This window comes from Genypterus blacodes, unplaced genomic scaffold (genome assembly GCF_046128005.1).
Source record: "Genypterus blacodes isolate CSIRO-AG114 ecotype Tasmania unplaced genomic scaffold, CSIRO-AGI_Gbla_v1 ptg000438l_1, whole genome shotgun sequence".
In the NCBI taxonomy this organism is placed as follows: Eukaryota; Metazoa; Chordata; class Actinopteri; order Ophidiiformes; family Ophidiidae; genus Genypterus; species Genypterus blacodes.
Window position 1 is genome coordinate 5,609,104 of NW_027467208.1, and position 21,793 is coordinate 5,630,896.

The following is a 21,793-nucleotide window of genomic DNA, read 5'->3' on the forward strand; positions in this document are numbered from 1 at the left end:
CGCAGGCAGACCCACACCGGATGCGTGTCTGAGTGTGTGAATGTCTAAGCACATCGATTGCTAAACTATGTGGAGGGCTTTCACCGAGGAGCCGTTGGTACCAGCCTCACCTGAACTCTCATCTCGCAGCTACACACACACAGATCATTGGCTACAGTTAAGCATAATCGAACACCTCTTTGTTTACCTCTGATAATTAACCACAGGTAATTAGGACTGGGCATTTACTGCTTCATCTCGCTCTGCCGCTTACTCGCTGATTACCTTTGTTTGGCTTTAAAATGACTTCACCTCATCATTAACTGCACTGCGATTTCTACTACCTCAGGAAATTGAAGGGGAAATCAGCCTTTGAAACCGGCGCAGGCAAACACACCACCATGAACGGACTTGCTCTTCACACGTAAACTCTTTGAGTGAGGGGCGGTTGTGCTATTTTGGATGAGCTCTGTTTCACATGAGGAGGCAGACCTGCGCAATGCTGATTACAGAAAAATACTTCACTGCCATTGTTCCCCAACAGGCGATCATCAGTTCAGGAACGGCTCCTGCTGAGGAGCGCCGTTGACTACCAATAGAGGAGAACAAAACAAGGAGGCTCAAACGATGCGGCTGACACTGGACACAGAGTTCACACCAACGCATTTTCCTCATGTAAATAGGTGCTGGAGTGTTGTTAGGGGATGCGGACACGATGACAGTCTGTCATTAAACCCCTCATTGGTATTCACAGTGAAGGAGGCATGTGGATCAGCCACTTCTCCTTTGAATGGCCACGTTGGAGAGCAAAGAGGAAGAAAGTGTCAGCGTGCTGCGACACAAGACAAGATCACAGTGTCTCAGTCTCACTGTAGGCCGGGTAAGTATGAGCCTCCAGAACATTCAGGTCACTGAGGTGAAGACGACATGATGTGAGAACACGATCAAGTCAAAACGTGCCATGGCTAAGTCATACTGCTCCAAACATTGTGTGCAGGTTAACATTCTTCTACTCCCAGAAATGAAGAAAGGGTTCCTATTCAATAGTGGCTAATAAAACTATTTTACTTTGATATGAAGAAATAGGATTCAATCTTCTTAGAACATTTTGTTCCCATCTTGAATTCCTGTTCTTGCTTTGCTTATCGTTTAAAAGGATTTGTGTGTGGAGGAAATATGTTATAGTTCAGCTTTTCAGGATCAAGGAAAGTGCAATTCTATGACATCATCTAATTACGTTGGTTAAAATGGTTGAAAAAGGACAAATTATGGACAGTTAAGTTCCCATGCCTGCATGAAACGTTTCCCTATCATTTTCCTATATCTCATTTTCATCCCGCAGAGCAGGCTGAGTGCAAATTCAGGATCTGAGGTGAATAGGGCTGTGTTTATGTATGTGTGTGTGTGTGTGTGTGTGTAGATGTGCAGGAGTGCATGACAGCCACTACTTGTGTGTCTCTGTCTGATCAGAGTTGCAGTGTTGTGTTTTACTTCAAATTTCAGTTTACCCATTCAGTGTGGAAGCTTGGCGTGAAATTAAAGGTCTGCTCATTTGCCTCCTGATAGAGTGTTGACGTAAATGTTTGCAGTGTGGCGAAAGCTTTTCCAGAACAATTTGCTGTAGCAATGCAAATGACAATTGTGTTGGCAGTCCCTCTTACCCTGTTATCGTTCCATGAAGCCTGAAAAAACAATTGGACTCTGAAAAATTGATCCAGGGGGTGTGAGAGCTCTCCATGAATACAAAACACATTATTTGGGATGACCTGTCTGACACAGAATATCACGCAATTATCATGTATATGCAGCGGTCTGCATTTGCACAGTTAGACCTGCCACAGTTTGTCAATTTGAACAGAAATTGTAAATGCAGATTTTCCGAGAGCCACCTGAGCTGTAGTTCACTGTCTGGATCTTTCTCTGCGTAAAGCATATAACACAGAACTAAAAGCTTTATGTAAATCACCCGACAAAATGCGTGTGTGGGTGTTTTTTTTCAGACGTGATTATTCAAAGATACAGACAACTCGGCGTGGAATCATGGGTCAAACATGAGATGGAAGTTGCTTTAACGTACATAGAGCTCCAGCTGAGTGGGATGCAACTGCACTGCGACAAATTATTAGATAAGTTGTTGATTCAGAATAAAATATGCAAAACTGACCCACAAATCATTGGTTTCTATGGGCAAACACGTCTGAGTGACACCTGGAATCCAAAACGATGATAAAAATGTGTGAAAGGCTTCATGTCAGAGCTAAACAGATGCTGATCCATATTAAGAAACTCCCAGTTGATTTGTTTGACTCTTCCTTTCTGCACTCTTGTACACCCTTTTTTCAGTTTACAGAAACTGATAATGAAGTGCTACACTCATTATATCCTACGCTGCACTCATTCCCTCTTAACTTTGTCAAATATGAGCCTGAATTACTCCACAGATTAACATTCAAACACATTCTTGAAGCCTGAAAGGGAGTGGATCCTCCTGACCGTATTGGCGACTTGCCTTCATTCATTTGTTTTCAGTTTGCCTTGCTTGTTGTTGTTTAGTGTGATACTCTTGAATGCTCCTCTGCTGCTGAGCAAGCAGAGCAAATAAAGCACCGTGTCAGGCAGATGCAGGCAGGAGAAACCCCCCCCCCCCGGATAACATGGCTCATTTGGCTGAGCAAGAAGTGTGTGGTCCAGATTATCCATGTCAGTGGCACAGAAAATGAATCAGGATTTACAATCAATCCTTGCATGCTGCCTGACGTCCTTTTCCTTTCTACAGTCAGTAGAATGATACGATGCATTTTAAGTTAGTAGTAGATAGTAATTCGGAAAATTGTGATGTTATATGACATTAAAAACACACAATCACATATTCAGTTTATGAAGAAACGTCTAGCCTATAGCCGTATTCATGCCCTGGCCCCTCTGCCTCTGTCTGTGGGTCGGGTTGGTCCACAGGGGGCTGGTGTGTGAGGTGGTCTCCTGCTGCTGTCCCCCACTGGACCATAAACACAAAGACCATAAATTTATATCTTCCCATCACTCCAAATCAAATCATTTCATTACAAACCCCCCCTCTAGATTTTTCTGTTTATTTATTATTATATTTATATTAGTTTGTTACCCTCTAACCACTAGTTGTTATTATATTTCACGGATTTTATGTTATTGTGATACTTTAATGTTTTACTACTTGCACCATTAACACCATCTGTGAATGTTTCTGTGCTGGAGCAGAGCTACAGTCTATAAACAGATGAAGGGGCGGGGCTTGAGTTTCTCGGACAGCCCTCTCATTGGGTGTATGCCGGAGAGGGGGCGCGGCGTCTAACTGTGGGCGTTTCACAAAACCATCCAGCACGCCGCTCAGGATTTCATTCACTTCGGATTTCCCGTGTCGACCTGAACTTTTCCCCAGTTTTCATTCGCTGCACAAACCTTTTTTCTACGTTTTGTTCCGGAGCCGTGGCACGCAGACGCTTGTTTTGCGCGTGCATGACTCCCGGCTGACGGGACGGGTTCGTTTCTCGAAAGTTTATCCCTGTTTTTGTTTTCTTTTTCCTGTTTTTTCTTGTTTTTCTTGCACAACCTTACCTGAGTTGTGTGTTCGCCCTGCACTCCTCCTCTTCTTCCTCTTCCTCCTCCTCTCCGCCACCATGGATTTGGTTTGGATTGTGGGCTTTGCTGTGAGCGTCTGCGCCCGGTTCGCTTCAGCGGAGCGGCACAACGTTTACTGGAACAGCAGCAACCCAAAGTAAGTCAACTGTAATCGCTCATCTGTCCTCCTTTAATTCAGCGCCTCTAAACAACGATTAGAAAAATAGAAACAGACTGTGTGGCAATTTAGGAAAAATAAATAATTACGGTCTTTTTCTAATCTTCTTCCCAATGGGCCGCAGATTATTGCTATCAGCGTTTAACTGCATTGGAATAGTTTGGGGGCTCATGCATATTCAAGTAGTTTGTTGTGATAAATCTGTGACGGAAGCTACTCAGCGCGGTTGTCATGATAATGCAGGCAGTTGGGACTCTCCCTCCCTCTCTCCCTCTCACTCTCTCCATTTTTGGCTCCACAACTTTCTGGGATCGACGCCATTGTTTTCCTTACCTGTAAATTCTTTCTGCCTAACCCTGCTCAGGTTTATTTTTCTTTAATCCACCTCGCAATCTGTGTTACATGTGCTGCGGGAGTTGCTACATCTGCTCCGTGTTTATATCCCCCCCGATCGAGCTGATAGCGAGGCATGTAGAGTGGTCCTCACTCCTGCTGCACAGTAGAGAGAGGGAGAGAGCTCATTAAACCGGATGGATGAACAGATTTCACAAATACAAGGCTAATTTTCCAAGGAGCAGATTTCCAATTTAGAAGCTTTGCGTGCACAATCTGTCCAAACAACAGAAATATTCCTTCCTTTAGATTGCTATTTTCCCTCTCCTCTCTCCCATTTGATGAAGCAGATTTATTCACAGGAGCGTTTAAAAACAAAAATAGCAGAGGGAGATGTTGGCACGTCCATGCAAACATCACAACGAATTAAATCACACACACAGTTTTCTGCTGTTGCTGTTGTTGATTTCCCTTCATGTGATTAAATCCTACAGGGAGCATTTGGGAGTTTGCTGTGATGAGGGTGGGATTGTTTTTCTGTTTTTTTTTGTGTGTTGCTGGGTTTGACTCACAGCAGAAAGTGTTGAAATATCTGTTGCAATATCCGCCCCATCTGACAAGGTGTCCTCACCTCTGTGTGTGTGTGTGTGTGTGTGTGGAGTGGGAGTTTGGTTTAGCTCCCTAAATCAAGTGATATCACATGGGGTTTACGTGGCTGGAGAAGGGAGGAGAGTGTGTGTGTGTGCGTGTCTGTGTGTTCATATTTCAGGTGGTAAGACGAGTAATAATGGCGTGTGACAGAGACAGAGGAGGTAACTTGAAGCCTGTCCAGTGGGTCACAGCCGTGGGAGAGAGATGGATGTGCTCAGGGAGGAGAAACTGGAGCTCAGATTGTTGGGGTTAGGGGCCGTTTGGAATAAGTGGGGGTCAATTAGAGTTATGGTTGATGATGAGGACGAGGGGTGAAATAGCTGGGAGGGAGGGTGTGTGTCTGTGTGTGTGTGTGGGGGGGGGGGGGGGGTGTTTGCATGAGGAACAGAGATCATGCAAGCACATGCATGCACGCACGGCTGGAAACACACCCACGTACCAACACGGGGAAGGCAAGCACAAACACACACACACTCCTGGCAGACAACACACTCAATCACAGAGCCGAGATGCTCAATCACAGCGACTGACGCCATCTCAATCAATCAGCGTTAAGCTCAAACACTCTCACTGCTGTGCAAACACACACACACACACACACACACACACACACACACACACACATATGCGTCTTGGTTTGCCCAAAGGATCTCCAAAATGATCTCCATACGTTCAGTCACTGCTTCCATCTTCATCTTCTGCTTGGTGGTGGTAATCACAGTCGTTCAGGGGGGAGTGAGAGTGAAGTTGGGAGTCTCAGACGTGAAAGCGTTTGGTTCGCGTCCCTGCAGGGGTGTGACAGCCCGCATTCCTCTATATTTACTGGTAATCCACGCTTTTGCGCTCTCTGCTTTCTCCCTCTCTCTCTCTCTCTTCCTCCGCCACTCCTGATCCTGCACTCTCTCACACACACACGCTGCAGAGTTCTTCTTCTTCCTTATTTTTTACCTTCATCCTGAAATCTGCTGTCCCCTTTGCCACTTTGTTTCCCACTGAGGGTGGACGTCTGTGTGTTCATTGTTCCATCGCTCTGCCGATCAGTGAGCTGTCGCTAATCAGATTGATCTAATATTGAACAATTCAGTCTATGTTGTGGAGCCTCATTTCCCTTCTCTTCTTTGTGTGATTGTAAAGGGATACACACACTCTCTCTCCCTCTCTCACACACACACACACACGCACAGTTGCCCTGTTTAGGACTAATTTGTGCATGTGTTTGTGCCTTCGGGGCTTGCTGACTTCCAAGGTCGAAGCTGCCTGTACTGCTGTGTCTAAGCAGGAGTGAACATTCTGTGTGTGTGTGTGTGTGTGTCTGTGTGTGTGTTTCCACCTCTTTCTGACCCCTTCTCTTTCACTATACCCGTTCAAAGAAAGTGTGTTCCCAACTGATTAGTAATGGATTAATCACCGGTGCTGGTAACTTCCCAGAAAGAGGCTCACACAGTGTGCAGTGTCAGTGTGTGTGAGTGTGTGTGAGTCGCTGATGTGTCAGACTGTGTGTGTGTGTGTGTGTATGTATGTATGTGTGTGTGTGTGTACCTAGCTATATACTACATACAACATCTCCAGATTGAAATTTATGACTCCCATCATATCTGAAGCTGAACCAACCTATGTACACACACACACACACAGACACACACACTCAAAAACAACACGTAGCTGTGATTGATGTCAACATCTTCCCCAGAGCCCTCTGGACTTCACAACACTGGTGTGAAGCAATAATCTACTCATTCACTTTTCTCTCTCCTGCTGATAGAGCCTAAACACCTCCCCTCCACTCCTCCATCTCTCCTTCCTCCTCCTCCTTCTCCGCTTTGTACCTGTCTCTCCCTCGCTCCGGCACCCCTCCCTCCCTCCCTCCCTCCCTCGTCTTGGCCAGGTTCCCTTTTTATGTCGGGTCTGTAGTCTTGAGTTGTGTGAGTGTGCTAACCGCTTCAAACTCTGACACACACACACACACACACACACACACATCTGCCTCGCCCAACATATTGATTTAAACGCATCGTCATCTTGGTCTTTGCCGCCGCTGCCGTTTATTGTAAACACATATTTGGAGTCGAACATTCTCAAGGTTTTGCCCGTTTTTCTGAGGACACAAACACAATACACACCTGCTGTGGGTGAGATCCAGGTCACGCAGAGTTCATTAAGGTAGTTGGCACACACACAAACACACTCTCCTTATTAGTCTGTTTTGATATCGCACAAGATACAAATGACCTTTTTAATGACTGGGGCGCTAAATATAAGCTACAAGAGCCCGATATCACTCACACATACCTCACGTCTGATAATGAAACTAACAATACGCAAGATAATAAATCAAAGGATTGAAGCTGCTGTGTTTTCCCTGTAAAAGAACGCTTTTTTGGCTTAAGTTCCAGGCTTTAAGTGTGTGTGTGTGTGTGTGTGTGTGTGTGTGTGTGTGTGTGTGTGTGTGTGTGTGTGTGTGTGTGTGTGTGTGTGTGTGTGTGTGTGTGTGTGTGTGTGTGTGTGTGTGTGTGTGTGTGTGTGTGTGTGTGTGTGTGTGTGTGTGTGTGTGTGTGTGTGTGTGTGTGTATCTCCAGTCGGTCCGGGTCGTCCTTTGTGATTCCTCCCATACAAATTGGCCGCGCTGTCTCCACGGCGAGCCACAGAAAGAAGCTGGTAAACTGGTGTGACCGATGTGGCGGGGGGTCAGAGTTCGCGGCGTGATGAAGTGGCACGGCCTCTATCAATCTGTCAGTCACTCCGTCACGCCGGTGGTCCCTGAATGCCGCCTGCCACTCAGGCCGGCCCCTCTTCCTCTGGGAAAACTCCGGCCCACTATCCCGGCCGCTTCTTTTTTTCGGGGGTCCCTTCACTCCTTCTTCCTCCGTCCGGCTTCCTTTTTTTCTATCTCCACTTTACAAGCATGGCCCCCTTTCACTCCATTATTTCTTCACCTCCAACTCTGAGAAAGGGGTGAGGAGGGAAGCACGCATTGGGAGGCGTGGAACCCAATTCTCCTCTCATTCTTGGCACCCGTGGCAATCAGTCACAAGGAACTTTGCCCTTTATTTCACGCTCCTCCACTTCTCTCCCAACCGCCTCTCCTCTCCCTCCAATCCTCCTCCTCCTCTTCTACTTCTATTTTCCCTTTTTGGCTCGTCTCCTTCTCGTGCTGCGTCTCCAGTTCCTTGTCGTGGCGACGCGAGTGGCCGAGCCGGACTGAGAGCTCCAGTGAAGGAGAACCACACCGAAGAATTAAGCGTACGTGCAGGAACGGCGTGTGCTTGTGCTTGTGTGTGTGTGTGTTTGCCTTCATGCGTGTGGGCGTGGGCGTGTTTGAGAGATGGCGGATAAGATCGGCTCGTCATCGAGGTGATTAAGTGGAAAGGAGCAGATAAGGGATTTTCTGCGCAGTCCGAGTTACTTTCCACGAAAAACCTCCAAGTTTCCCCTCTGTGCCGTCTAATCCCGCCTCCCCCCCTTCACCCCCCCTCCTGTAATATCGCCCTGAATCTCCATCTTCCTCTCTCATCGTCTGCCCCCTGCCCCCCCTCCTATCCGTAATCCGTCTGTAATCTGTCTAGTGAATTCAATCTGCGAGGGGGGAAATACACCACAGAGATTGTCAGATGGGTGTAATCGCCTCTGCCTTGTTGCCGCGACGATGGTTGGCGTGCGCGAGCTCCCTCCTCCCCGCCGAGAAATATAGTCAAACATTCACACGCTTGTTGTTGCCGTGTCAGAGGGGTTTGTTTTATTGACTGAGCTAGATACTGAATCAGGCCAAAGGTTTGAACTTCCCACAGGCGGCGGCGGCCATGTCTGTGTTACCTAAGTCTGCTGTGTGTGAGTGCGTGTGCGTGTGTGTGTGTGTTTCCCTCTGAAGTGCTGTACTTCCTGGCGACGTCTTATTCCCGGTAAAACTGCGTATCCTGTCTGCACAACACAACACAATACGCTCGCGCCCCTTTCTCACACTTACACACGCAAAGCCGTAAAGTCACGACCCCGGGAGCGGACGGAGGAGATTCGCGGCCTCGTGTGGCTTATTAACGCCGCCCGCGAGAACAGACACGTCAGCGCTGAGTGATGGTTTCATAAGCCGGCGAAGGAGGCTGGAGGATGATGTCGGGATCTGACCCCCTCACGGCCCCCTCGGCTGTCATATCTCCATTCCCTCTCTCTCTCTTTCTCTCTCTTTCTCTCTATCTGAGATTTTACTCAGATCGCCCGTCACCCCAGTCGACCCACGTGTGCGTGTGTGTGTTTCTCCGTGCTCCGTCCATCCTCGTCCTTATCTACACCGCAGACTTCCCCTTCCTCTTCCTCCTCCTCCTTCTCCTCCTCCTCCTCCTCTGTAATTGGGTCTATGCTCCTCTACAACAGTTCGATCCCTCTGCTGAAGATGAAAGACTCCCCTCAGTGAGCAGATGCACCATTATGATTAATGTTGCCCTCACTTTCTCTCCTCTCATTGTGTGTGTCTGTGTGTGTTCATTTGTCCTCCAGCTTGTTTGTTTCGGTGACAGTGTTCACCACATCCAACTGTGTGTGTGTGTGTGTGAGTGTGTGTGTGTCTAAATAAGGGTCGTTTTGTGACTTGTGCTGTTTTCCCCTCCTGTTAGTTTATGGACTGCATGTAGTGTGTGAGGCTTCTGCTCCTCTTGCTGCTTCCCCCTAGAGGTCACTTGTATTATTACTAATATCACAATTGGAGATCTGTGAGCAAGAGGCAGCGCTGTGGTCTAAAAAGCCATTTAATAACACCGCTCTATACTCACAGATTGCGATTTTCCCAACGGAATTCATTAAACGCTGAGCTCAGACTGCTGTGCTTGGGCGAGAGAGAGAGAGAGAAAAAAAGAAGCAGAACTAAAATGAAAGTTTATCTTCCGGAAATCAATCGGGGCCGAATCGATTTTAGCCGTACGGATATTTGCCGCCGGTGAGAAATGTGATGTCAGCGTTGACCTTTCTGTTCTCGGCCCTTATAAGATACAAATGGACGGCGGGACGGCGTGAGACAGTTGGAAAGAGCATGCGTATTCATCTAAGCCTCCTTAGTTCAGGGGTAGAGGCCAATTATTTTCCTTCCTCCCAGATTTAAGCTTCCGCTGCTTTGCCGGGTGGCAGATGAGCTGGTCCGGGTTAGCCACAGAGCTCAGGGAAGGAAAGAAGGAAAGAAGGAAAGACCAGCGAGGGAGAGGGGGCCGGACAAAGGTTGACTGACAGACCAAGAGGGGGGAAAGCTGATGGATGACCAAAAAAGTCACCAAAGCACAAAAGGATGACGGCCGGAATATTATGTCCAGAGGGAGGGGCAGAGGGAGTTGGGACAATATTAGTCTCTATGGCGACCCCCACGTAGCTTTGTGCTTCGGAAATCTTGGCATATTTGGAATACCAACAGGTCGGGTGTGTGGTTGGCTCAGCGAGTCCTTGGTGTGAGCGGGGTAGGGAGGGAGGAGGGCAGGGGGACACGGGGGGATGTGCTGGGCTTATTGAGTGATGAAAGACGGACAGAGAGAGGGAGGAGACGCCTGACGCTGATGGATGGAACTGGAAGAATGGGAGCGTTTTTTGGTTAACAGGTCCGCTCGGCTTCAACGCCTTCATTTTGAACACTGAGCTTCTTCTTCTTCACACGCTGCGTATCTCACCGCGCCGCCGACGTCTCTCACTTTTATTTCCGTGAAGTTGAGAAACGCAGGTGGGGAAACGCAGGTGGAGAAGCCGTCACCCTCTTTTGAACTCCCACGGGCAAAGGGAGTCAAACTCATCCTAGCTGAATACAAGCAAACAAGCTCCGCCCGGGCCCGTTCGTCAGCTCTGAGGCCTCACCGTCCCCTCGCCGTTCACCCTAAGCCCCCTGCATTAGAGAGGCTCTGGTGCCGATGAATGGACCCAGCCTACCCCCCCCGTCCATCCAGTAATCCGGGCAGCGATGAGCCGATTAGGTGCTCCCCACATTCCAGTTTGCTCATCCATGATGTAGGCCAGTCACCTTCTAGGTCACATCAGTGGTGTTTGTGTGCGTGTGTGTGTGGGACTGTATGTACTGTGCAGGTCTGATCGTCATGTCCAGACCTGAGCAGTGACTCCTCAACTTTGAACTCCTCGTGTTGTTCACTCTCTAATGCCCTGGGCCTCCTTTTTCCTGCCCCCCTGTGTTTGCCTGTGTATAAAATTCGAGTGCTGACTTGGCGATTCCCCGACCTTTGATCCACGGTGCGGCCTGTTCACCTCAGAGGTTCTGGCATTCCGCGGGCGGGGCGATAGAGTGCAGAGATGAGAGAGGGTGATGGATGAATGAAAGGAGGGGCCAGAGGTGGAGAAGAAAGCAAAATGCTGGCCAGAGAGATTAAAGAAGAGAGATTAGACTCCTGCTCCTGAAGAGGCTCCAATAAATCAGGAATTCCTTCAAGGGAGAGGCGCATGAGTTTGGAGACACAAACACACACACACACACACACACACACACACACACACACACACACACGTAGCTGACCACTTGACATTCTCAGACGCCGGCTATTATCAGCGTTCATTATCAGCAGTCATTATCCCTCTTTATCATGACAGAAGGTAACACCGGGATTCCTCACAGCTCTGCAGAAACAACACACGTGCAAGCAATCAAACATTTAAATATATTCAGGCTCAGGCCGACACACACACACACACACACACGTGGGCGCTCAGCAGCGTATCCGCCATAGATCCGCCACAAATCAAATTTAAGTAGAGAATACAGGAGCTCCTCCCTGCTGTTGTTTTTTGTTGGTGAAAGAGTTACTGCCCCTAATTGCGGCCTCCCGGGATAAGAAGTCTGGATAAATCAAACGAGGAGACGAGGAGACGCGGAGCGAGCGGCGGCCTGCATGTTGGGAATGACATGGAAGGAAAAAGGGAGGAAGACGGACAGAAAAGTCTGAAGTCAAACTCTTGTCAAAGCAATGGCGGCTTGGTTTGACTCTGTTGGCACGACCCATTCAACACGGGGGGGGGGGAGAGCTTCTTGCTTGCTCACTTTGAAGTGCATCGCTCCCTTCGCTTAATTAAGCCCCTGATGTGGACGCTTTCATTTGGGGGCCGAGAGGTGTCAGGAGGGAGGAACAAAAGGCAGCCGGGTAATTAAAAGTATTAGCAGTTTGATAAAAAAAACAAAAAAAAGTGGCTAGCAGGCCGCCCCGGGTTGCGTATTCAGCCGGCGTTCATCTCCGGCTGAGCGGCGGCGCGCTGTGAATGGAGGCAGTGTATGAAACGGGAGGCGCTGATGAAGCAACTGTAGCTCTCGCATAGAAAACACGACTCAGAGGAACTTCAAAAGCCAAACCCGGCTCAAAGCCCTTTGACCCCCCTCCCCACCCTGCCCACTCCTATTCATAACCCCCCTTACTCCCCTAAAGCTCGGCCTAAAGGGGCTGGGAAGTGGGGCACGAGGGGGGCGAGGGGGGTCGGGGGCGTAATTACCCCCCTCCAGGGTAACTTTAATACCCTTTTTTGTGTTTTAATTACGCCCCCCTTCGACCCCCTTTTGACGAACACATTGGGACCATACCTCAACCAGTTTGTAATCAGGGCTCGGGGTGGGGGGAAGGGTCAGGGGGCGGGGGAGTTAGCACAGTGTGTGTGTGTGTGTGTGTGTGGGAAGGATGATAACTCTGTTAGGCAGAAGCAGACAACAGTGTTTGTTAGATACTGTTTCTCTTTCAGGCTGCAATTGGGTAAAAAAAAAGAACCCACACCAATCTGGTAAACAGAGCGCGGCAGGCAAACGGCAGATAAGCGCTGAGCTGTCTGGACCATGGTGAAATGATAATTATTGCTCTCTCTCTCTCTCTCTCTCCACCCCGTTAAGTTGGCCGAAGCGCTCTATAATCGCCGCAGTTCGGTGGAAGTTTTCCATCGCCGAACTAAAAGCAAAAGGTTCCTGTTCTCCAGCGGGGACGTGTCACTGTTCTAAACGGTTGTTGCAAGCTAATCTGGCCCATCAGTATTGAGGGAATGCAGTGGAGCGGAGAGGCCGAAGGGGCGGTGAGGGGGGGAACAGGAGCAGGAGCAGGGGCAGGAGTCGGGGCCTCGGGTTTTGGAGCCACGGCGTCTGTCCTCCTTCCAGGGGCGACCGGGGGGGGGGGGGAGTCCCATGGCAACGAACGGCACCGGCTAACGAGCGACAGGGGTCTCTGTCTGTGCACTTTGATCGTTAGTCACACATATGGACCTTGTCTCGCAAACACAAACTTTTTTTTATGAGGAAATGCCAGAACTCATTGAAGGAGAAGAAGGAGAAGGAAAAATAATGGCTCCAATGTTGCATTTCTCTTGCTGATGGTGTCAATCGCACCCCGAAGGCTGCTGAGAACTTTTAACTCCCTGAGATCTGAGGCGTAAATGGCAGCCAATATAACACACACACATACACACACCGCCTGGCCTTTTGTGAGCCGCTGAAAGACTGAAGGGCCGGAGTGTATTCATTGCAAAGGCAACAAAACCCGTTATTAGACACACATTCTGGACCTGTGTTGTGAAAATATTTAAGTCGGCTGAGTTTCATCAATTCTCAAGGAACCCCCGGTGATCCAGAACAGTAGGAGATGGTAAATTGATAGGCGGCGCTCGGGAATTCAATAGTGACTGAGGAGTTTGTGTGTGTGAGAGAGAGAGGAAGAGAGAGTGAGTGTATGACAGGTAGCTATTGCTTTAGCTTGTTGAAAGATGGGAATTACTGAGTGTGTGTGTGTGTGTGTGTGTGTGTGTGTGTGTGTGTGTGTGTGATAGATGGTGGTGGTGGCTGGGAGGCGAGTGTGTGTGTGTGTGTGTGTGTGTGTGTGTGTGTGTGAGCCTTGAGCCACCCCTGAAGCAGTGGAGTGGCTCAGTCATGTGGACGGGGGGACCCAGCTGAGACGCTGCTACCTTTTAGTGATAATCCGCCCGGAGACAAACTCTTCTTATCACTGAGCGACGATCCGAGCGGAAAGGAATCAACTCAGAATAAACACAATGAGACTTCAGTTATCCGACAAAGCTCAGTAAGTGCTGTGTTTGATGGTGAAGTCGAGCTTATCCATTATCATTATCATCATCATCATCATCAATCAAAATAAACAGCTTGTGTTTTTAAAGAAAGTTCAAGGGAAATTAAATCTGGGTAAAATTTACTGCCAACCAAATTTTCTTTTTTTTAAATTCAAGATATTTTGGTTTCAAGAAAAAAAAATCACTAAAATCTACAAACAATCTAAGATGATAAAGTCGATAATAAAGACGTCTGAATGGAAAACAGATTTTTATGCTACAAATAACAACCTAATCAATTATTAACATTAAGCTTTTATTTATTTTTGTTGCTTGACTCCTCCATTGATCCAGCAGATCATTCCGGCACCAAATGCTCCAAAACAAACCGCAGGCCCAGAGGTGATGGAGGAAGGGACAGTTTACTTTAAAGAGCGTCGTAAAGAGGGTGGAGGAGCGACAGGAGGGCAGGCAGACAGCCTGTCTGTCTCTCGCTCTGTGTGTGTGTAATGAGAGGGAGTGAGTTGGGAGACGGGCAGGCCGTCACCAGACTCTCGTTGTGTCCACATGCCTGCGCGTCTGTCTCGGACACTAATGAATGGGTTAAAAAACATGTGACCCTTATTTTTATCTCCAGTAGTAACTTCTCCTTGTGTGTGTGTGTGTGTGTGTGTGTTTGTGCTTCTCTCGAGGTGTGTTTATCATTATGCATCCCGCCTATCATCTGTGTGTGTGTGTGTGTGTGTGGGGGGTGTGTGTGTGTTGCCCTGCAGATGTCGATACTCATCCCCTGACTTGGCGGGCTAACTGACTGCTAATGTTTCTCTGTAAACATCATGCAGCTCCTGAGGGAGAGCGGATCAATGTGCAGCAGCTCCACACACAGCAGTCGCTCGCCCGGCCCCACATTCATCCATATTTATGCGCATGTTCTCTGTAGATCACTCTTCCACTTATTGTGTTCCAGCCCCCCCCCCCCCCCCCCCCCTCCACCTACCTTCATTCCACTCACTGCACTCACACACACACACACACACACATGAACACACTCTCTGGCTCCGGCTCTATCTCTCATTCCCAGGCTTCTCAGTCTTTCCTCTGATTTCCCTGTTGTACGCCGACATGTTGCCGATCAATATATAATCACAGGTTTTGAGGCTTATATTTATTACGGCTCTGATGCTGTAGCCGTTGTTATAAGTCTCCTGCCACTCGCCTCACCGTCCGTCTCTCTCCCCCCCCTCTCCTCTACAGGTTCCTCTGGGACAACTACGCGGTGGAGGTGAGGCTGAACGACTACCTGGACATCGTGTGCCCCCATTACCCTCTGGGCGAGGTCCCGTCTGTGGACGCCGAGCAGTACGTGCTGTACATGGTGGAGCGCGAGGAGTATGACACCTGCAAACCGCAGTCGTACGACCAGATGCGCTGGGAGTGCAGCCACCCGTTCGCTCCCCACGTCCCCGAGAAGTTCTCCGAGAAGTTCCAGCGCTTCACTCCGTTCACCCTGGGAAAGGAGTTCCGCCAGGGAGAAAGCTACTATTATATCTGTGAGTGTGTTTGACAGTGAATGTCAGTTTGAATCCTCTGCCTCTACCATCATAGACAATAATAGATACTTAAAAGTGGCGTTTAGTGTCGTTGTTGGGCGACGACGTCATCGCCATTGTTGGGGATTTTCGACATTTGAGAGCAGGAATGAAAGGAGAGGAATGAAGGAAAGAAAAGAAGGTAGTAGGACATAAATGTTGTGTCAGGTCGGTGGAAATACTGGAGTACCTCAGAGATCATTGATACTAAAACACCGACACGACACCGCTGGGCTCAAAGCGAGCGACGATGTCACCCCGACCACGGCCGTAATTAGATAAACTGCGGGACAAGACACACTCCTGTTCACAGATGGCTTCCCAAGGCTTTGTCCCGGCTCTGTCTGTGTCAAAGTGTGTGTGTTTGTATGTGTGTGTGTGCCTGCGTGCATAGAGGTGGATTAAGAGGCCAGGGGAGGGTAAGTGCATTAGTTAGTCTGTAATTAACACCTGTGTTGTTTCCTCTCTGTCCCCTGCAGCCAAACCTTTACACCACCATGGACAGGAGTGCATGCGGCTCCGGGTGGACGTCGTAGCGGCTGACGGTGAGTCTCTCCACCCCCGCCGGCCGTTAGAGAACAGCACAGTCTTCGTAACGGAGAATAGGAAATCTGGGTTCAGGAGGTCGTAGCTCGTCGATATTCATTTTACTGTTTTGTGCGTGCGGCCGTTTCGATTCCACTCTGATTAAGGCAATGAGTTGATTTCGATCAAATGCCACATGAAGTAAATTGATATCGACAACAGGCCTGGACTGTGCGATCATAAGTTCATTTACTGGGGCACGTAATCACTGCGTAGGCTGACGGCGTCAGCGTTCTGCACCTTCAGTTCCTCACGTGCCGCACTTCCTCTCGTAAGCCGATTGAGCAATGATTCATGTACATTCAGCAAATTCGGGATTTGTATTGATTAAATGAATCCAGTACAGGTGTTTGTTTGCGTATATACATAAAGACTAAAACAGGATAAGTGACATTCCCTGATGTTTGTTGGCAGAAGACCCAAGCTGATTGAGAAAATGTTGTTCTCCATTTCAGGCTCTCAGGAGGCCAGAGTATCTAAAGCAGGAGGTGCAGGAGGAGCAGGGGCCGGAGCCGGTGGCGGGGCTCACAACCCGTCCAACAGACTGCATGCAGGTATGCTGACCATCCCGTCTCTAATTATCCTGACCCTAAAACAATCCGAGTTCAATCCCGGTCAAGACAAAGTTTGCTTTAGTTCAACCAGGATTGAATTTCAACCTGAGCGTCTCACTAACGCGCCTCTCCTTCTCGTCTTCTAGCGGACGAGCCAGTGGTGGTCCTGCCAGACGTCCTGAAGAGCACTCGGACAGTCTCCGCGGCGACGACGTCATCGCTGTCGATCCTGTCGCTGCTGGTCCCGTTCACGTTACTGCTGCTGTCGCACTGATGACGCACAGACAAACTGCTGTTCCCGGACAATTTCACAATTTTAGTTTGTTGTTGCTGGGACATAATGAAGACAGTCTGTGGGGGATGAAACCACTGACTCAAAAACAAGACCGTTAACCACGCCCAGTGCTGGCCACCGGGGGGGCGAGAGAGACAGATTTTTGAAGCTCGTAGAAAAAAAAGTACGGACAGACCCACGAGCGCCGAGCGTGCCGGAGAAACTCTTTTCTTTGTTTTTTTCAAAAGGTGACAGTGTTATTGTGTTTTCTTCGAAAGGTCAAGCTCTCTTATGGAGAAACTGTGATGGGAAAAAAAAAAAGACTAAAGACTCTTTGGAAACCCCGACGAGAGAATATGAAGAATTCAAAGAGGAACCTGAACTGCCCGAAAGAACAATCAAGACGAGAAGAGAAGACGCCAATGGACGGACCGACACTCGTTTCAGCTCCATAGAGGATCTCTTACCTTTTTTGAGCCAAAGATCAGTCATCTCTCTCACTTGTAAACTAATTCCACCCTTTGAGTATCTCGTACTGTTTGTTGTGTTGTTCTCGTAAAAAGGTATTGAGTGGCATTGATGTCCCAAGTGATTTACTTTCTCTTAATGTAGCATCGACAGACGCAGGGGCGGTTTCTCACGACGACCATTCCTTTGCAAACGCGACCATGTGCTTTTATACTGTAGCACTATACTGCACAGTACCAAACACACACACACACACACATACACACAGTCAGACACTCGGTGGAGACGCTGCGTGGAACCGTGTTACATTCTATGAAGATAATTTATGACATTTGCAGCTGAGACGTTTAACTGTATATACCATGTGTTCTCGATGAAATGTTTACTGTTGGCAAAGGAGGGTGGGAGAGGCACGGTGGGGTGGGGTGAGGGGGGTTGGGGGGGGCTTTTAGTACTCGTGTGAAAGGGAAAATGTGCGTGTTGTTGCGGTGAGAGTAAGAGAACGAGCGCGAGTGAGAAAGCAAGAGTGTTTGTCGCTGCCAAACGTGAACACTGATCTGTTGTGTGTAGCACAGAGAGGCGGGACTTCTCTGATCGCTGGATCTCGCCCCTGTTTTGGTCCAAAACCAAGAGCTGGTATCAACTTTTTGTTACGACACGACTCACGGCTGGAGTCGTCACGTATTAACATCTTAGTTTTGCTACATTTAAACCTCCAGGTACAAAGAAACCCCAATTTGTTGCTCACAGTGACACGTCCAATATCGTTCTTAAGCATCATAAAATGCGACATTTTTCTACTTTGCCACTCTGCAACAAACGCTCCCAAACCTTTATAACAACCCTAAGTATAATTGAAGTTGTTGTGGTTCCTTAAAACAACAAACAGCAGAGGAGGAGCAATAACTTAACAATTATTTCTGTCATTTTTGTGTAATGGCTGATTCTGCTTACCTCTGCACTTGTGGGTTGTGTCCGATTTGTTGTGTAATTGTATACACACCACTATCAGATATGGTCCAGGATTGGGTCTGGAGACTCGTCGTGCAAATGTAGCCTTAGAAAACGAGCACAAACTGTGGATTCAGCAAAGTGAACTAAGTAGAGTCGCCTATTGTTCAATTTTGCTAATTATAAAATTGTGTTTTAAGAGTAAAAGTTGTACCAGTTCACAAAAAAAAAGACACGGCATCAAACTGCTGCCTAGCACACACACAGAGAAACACACACACACACACACACGTCTGACAGGCTGGCTTGAACAACGAAGCACAACAGTGTGTGACGACCACTGAAGTCATTTTTTTTATGGGAATCCTTGTTACTTAATTTTGTACATGTGTAAGTAAGCAAAGTGTATAGTATGTACATATACATAGATTATATAAAAGACCTGTTTGATAAATATGCTAAATGTGAAAATTTCATGTGAAATAAAAAAAGTGATATTTTTGGAAAACCAAACAGCTTCCTCGTGACTTTTCCAGTTATTTCCCAGGATCCTTTGCCCTTTGGGTCACAGTGGCGCTTGATTTTGATGTGTGATGTCTAAAATAAAAAAGCTTTCAAGAAACCGAACCCATGTTCACCTTTTGATCAGTGGAAAGAAGAGGAGCCAGAGAGCAGAGATAATGGCTGACAGGCACTAATGTGAAGGGCGACGAAGACAATCGAGGCCACGGTGACCCCAGATGAGAGACGAAGAAAATAGAGGGACGAAGGCGGGAGACAGTTGTGTTTATCATGACCACTATGGCTGCCTTTTGGCGAAGGGACTAGATACATACAGGAGGGGTGAGTCTTTATCTCCACCTCCACCCTGCGTCTCCCCTCCTGCGTCTCCCCTCCTCTCCCCCCTCACCCTGACCAGCCATTGTTCTGATCTTTCTCCTCCCTCGTCTCTCCCTCCCCAGAGGAGCTTTACGGCCGTGACAGTACAAACAGCTGTAGCACCACAAAAAAAAAAGAAGTGGTGCCACCGCCTCACGGCTCCCTCATGTTTTCGAAGGAACGGCCGTAAATTATCCCGGCTTGGACAGGACCCCCTTAACCGGCCCGACCCCTGGAAGAGGCTCCTGACGGCCTTTCATTGAGTCGCTCCTTCAGTGTGTGGAGGTTTGAGTACAACGCGAGCAAACATAAGGTACAAGAAAACCCTGACGACTCATAAAAGTACACAACTACACACAAGAACATCCTGAGGGCAACATGAGAACAGTTTTAAGAGAGTAATAAAAACACATTTGCTTCACCTTTAAAGTAGGAACGACTCAGCAGAATTGCTCGAGTAGTTACTACTTACGTATTTACATTTTGAGATACTTACTTTTACTTTTTCTACCTTTTCCACTTCAATTAGTCACTAGTTTCATTGCAGATTCATACATTTCTAACACAAGATATATTATAAAAGATATATTATTGTACCTTAACTATTATGAGGCTCTGTTTTTGGTGGTTTTAGAAAGGAAAAGATTTTGGGAATCTTCCATCTTGGGGCCTATTTATTCTTTAATTTCTAATTTGTCATGTTAACTTTTACCAAATTAGAAATTAAAATGCAGAATCTGTATTTTCCTGTGTTCATGTTGGTAGTAGTACTTTGACTTGACTTGGGCATGAGGTTACGGGTTTGTTTTGAGTAAGACGGACAGTTGTTTTGTAGTAAATGAAACATTTCCCATGAAACCCGAAAAAGAAAGACCTCAACCGACACATCCGCCACGAGGGTTTAACAGAATTAGAACTGAGTCGATAGTGTGCGACAGCAAAAAATTGGGCGGAGGCCACGAGGCGCAGCGAGAACGCTCTCAAAATCAGAGTTTTGGCAGAGTTGTCTTGGCGTGGCCAGCTGCTCTATCTCTGCCGCTCTGGACAAGAGAGTCAAGCCTTCCTATCAGCAGGACGCACCGTGAGACGTCCCTGTCTGCCTGCTAGCGTATGGTAACCAACTCAGAGGAGCCAGGAGGAGGATCTGTGTTACAGGGCCGCAGGGAGGTTACCTCATGTTTATGTAGCTATTTGTAGCTTTTATAACCTTCTTTGCTGTCCTACAATGGGAGAGCTGATGTCCTATAAGTATTAAAGCAGCTGTTTATGAGCAGAGCAAGGACAATAAACTAGGTGTGACATGTGTGTGTGCAGTGGAGATTCACAGCGTGCTCATATTAAATGTCCTTTTAACAAAGAAGCTGAAGTTGAGAGCCCCTTTATTCCAGTCTGTCTCTCTCTGGGCCTATTATCCCGGGCTTTAGGTGACGACGGGGTCAGAAGGGGCTGATGGGAAGGAAAAGACCTCGGTTACTGTCAACACAGAGAGCGCATTGGGACGCCTCTGCACCGATCCGGGCACATCCTGGCCCCCTGCCATCAGCTGGCGCCCGGGTGTGGTCTCTGTCCTGTCACACGCTCCCCGAACGTCGCCTCTGCCTGGGTCATCCAGCTCAGGCTTCGGTTTCCCGTCTGTGCCACTGTCCTTTTTAATGTCATTCCCACTAATCCACCCACTTTCACATCCGATCCCTCTATTTTCTACCTGCCTTTCTATCCATTTTTATTGTTGTCTCTCTCCCTTTCTCCGTGTTTTTCAGCTCTCAGGTCTGGATGACTAACTGTCTCCCTTTTCTGTCCTCGGCTAGATGGGTTTGAGGTTTTGCTGTGAAATGTGTGGGTGGGAAAGAAAGTCTTTTCTGTGTGGAAAAATGATAACCTATCATTTTTCACTCTCGGTTCTCAGTCTGTCGAGATGGATTCGCTCCCAGCAGTGTCACTGACTGTCTCTTGCGAAGGTTTTTTATAGTGTTCCAAGGTCTCGGCGGGGCCACACTGCGGGCACAACCCCAGGACTTGGCCCTCTCAATGTCTCCGTCCCCCCATTACGTTCCCTCCTGTTTTTCCATTTCCTCTAACGCGCAATTTATCTGATGTCTCTCACCTTGCCATTCAGGCGCAGAAGGTGAAGAACATTCTGTCCACGCAGGCCATTCATCTCTGACTGACAAAACCCTCCCCTGCCAAAGCCAGACAGACCAGTTATGAAATGTTGGTAAGTGGCTCTCGTACTCCAAACTCCCAAAAAAGAGTGCGTGCACTGGAAAAAAAAGCCGCAGTTGCAACAAAGAGGATTATGGAGTAAGTAAGGCGTAGATCAACATCACTGAGGGTAAGATGAGTTTGGAACGCAAAGAAGGGAACAGACGTACCAACTTTGTGCTACAAGAATCAATATTTCAGTACAATCCAGCTTCTTTAACGTAGAAAACAATGTTGAGGAACTGATTAAGTCTAATTTCGGAGACTATTTGATCCAATTTTGGGGAGGACAGTGAGCGAGAGCACAACTGGCACCTCTCTGAGCTCTAGTGTAAACGTTTAAATCAAGATGGACGCTCTCTTCTTCTTCTTCTCTGCAAGTCCCGTGTTTCTATTCTGGTTGCTGTCACGTAAACTTCACAGCGGCGTCAGAACATAATCAGATCTTCAAATTAGTTTTATTCCTTCCTATCATCCGGCATCTCAAGAGCTTAGGAAACAATCCGAGGCCTATTATTGCTGCTCTGCCGAAATGATGCACCCTAATAATAGATCT

General features: G+C 47.9%; 1 protein-coding gene across 1 annotated transcript; it reads left to right on the plus strand.

The window, feature by feature from the left end:
* The first annotated feature begins 3,365 nt into the window (after nucleotides 1-3,365).
* Nucleotides 3,366-18,416, plus strand: efna1a (ephrin-A1a). Its single transcript, XM_076139595.1, has 5 exons — nucleotides 3,366-3,730; nucleotides 14,990-15,285; nucleotides 15,804-15,869; nucleotides 16,365-16,463; nucleotides 16,610-18,416. The coding sequence occupies exons 1-5, from the start codon at nucleotides 3,633-3,635 to the stop codon at nucleotides 16,735-16,737; spliced, it is 687 nt and encodes a 228-aa protein (XP_075995710.1). The 5' UTR covers nucleotides 3,366-3,632; the 3' UTR covers nucleotides 16,738-18,416.
* The last annotated feature ends 3,377 nt before the right edge of the window (nucleotides 18,417-21,793 follow it).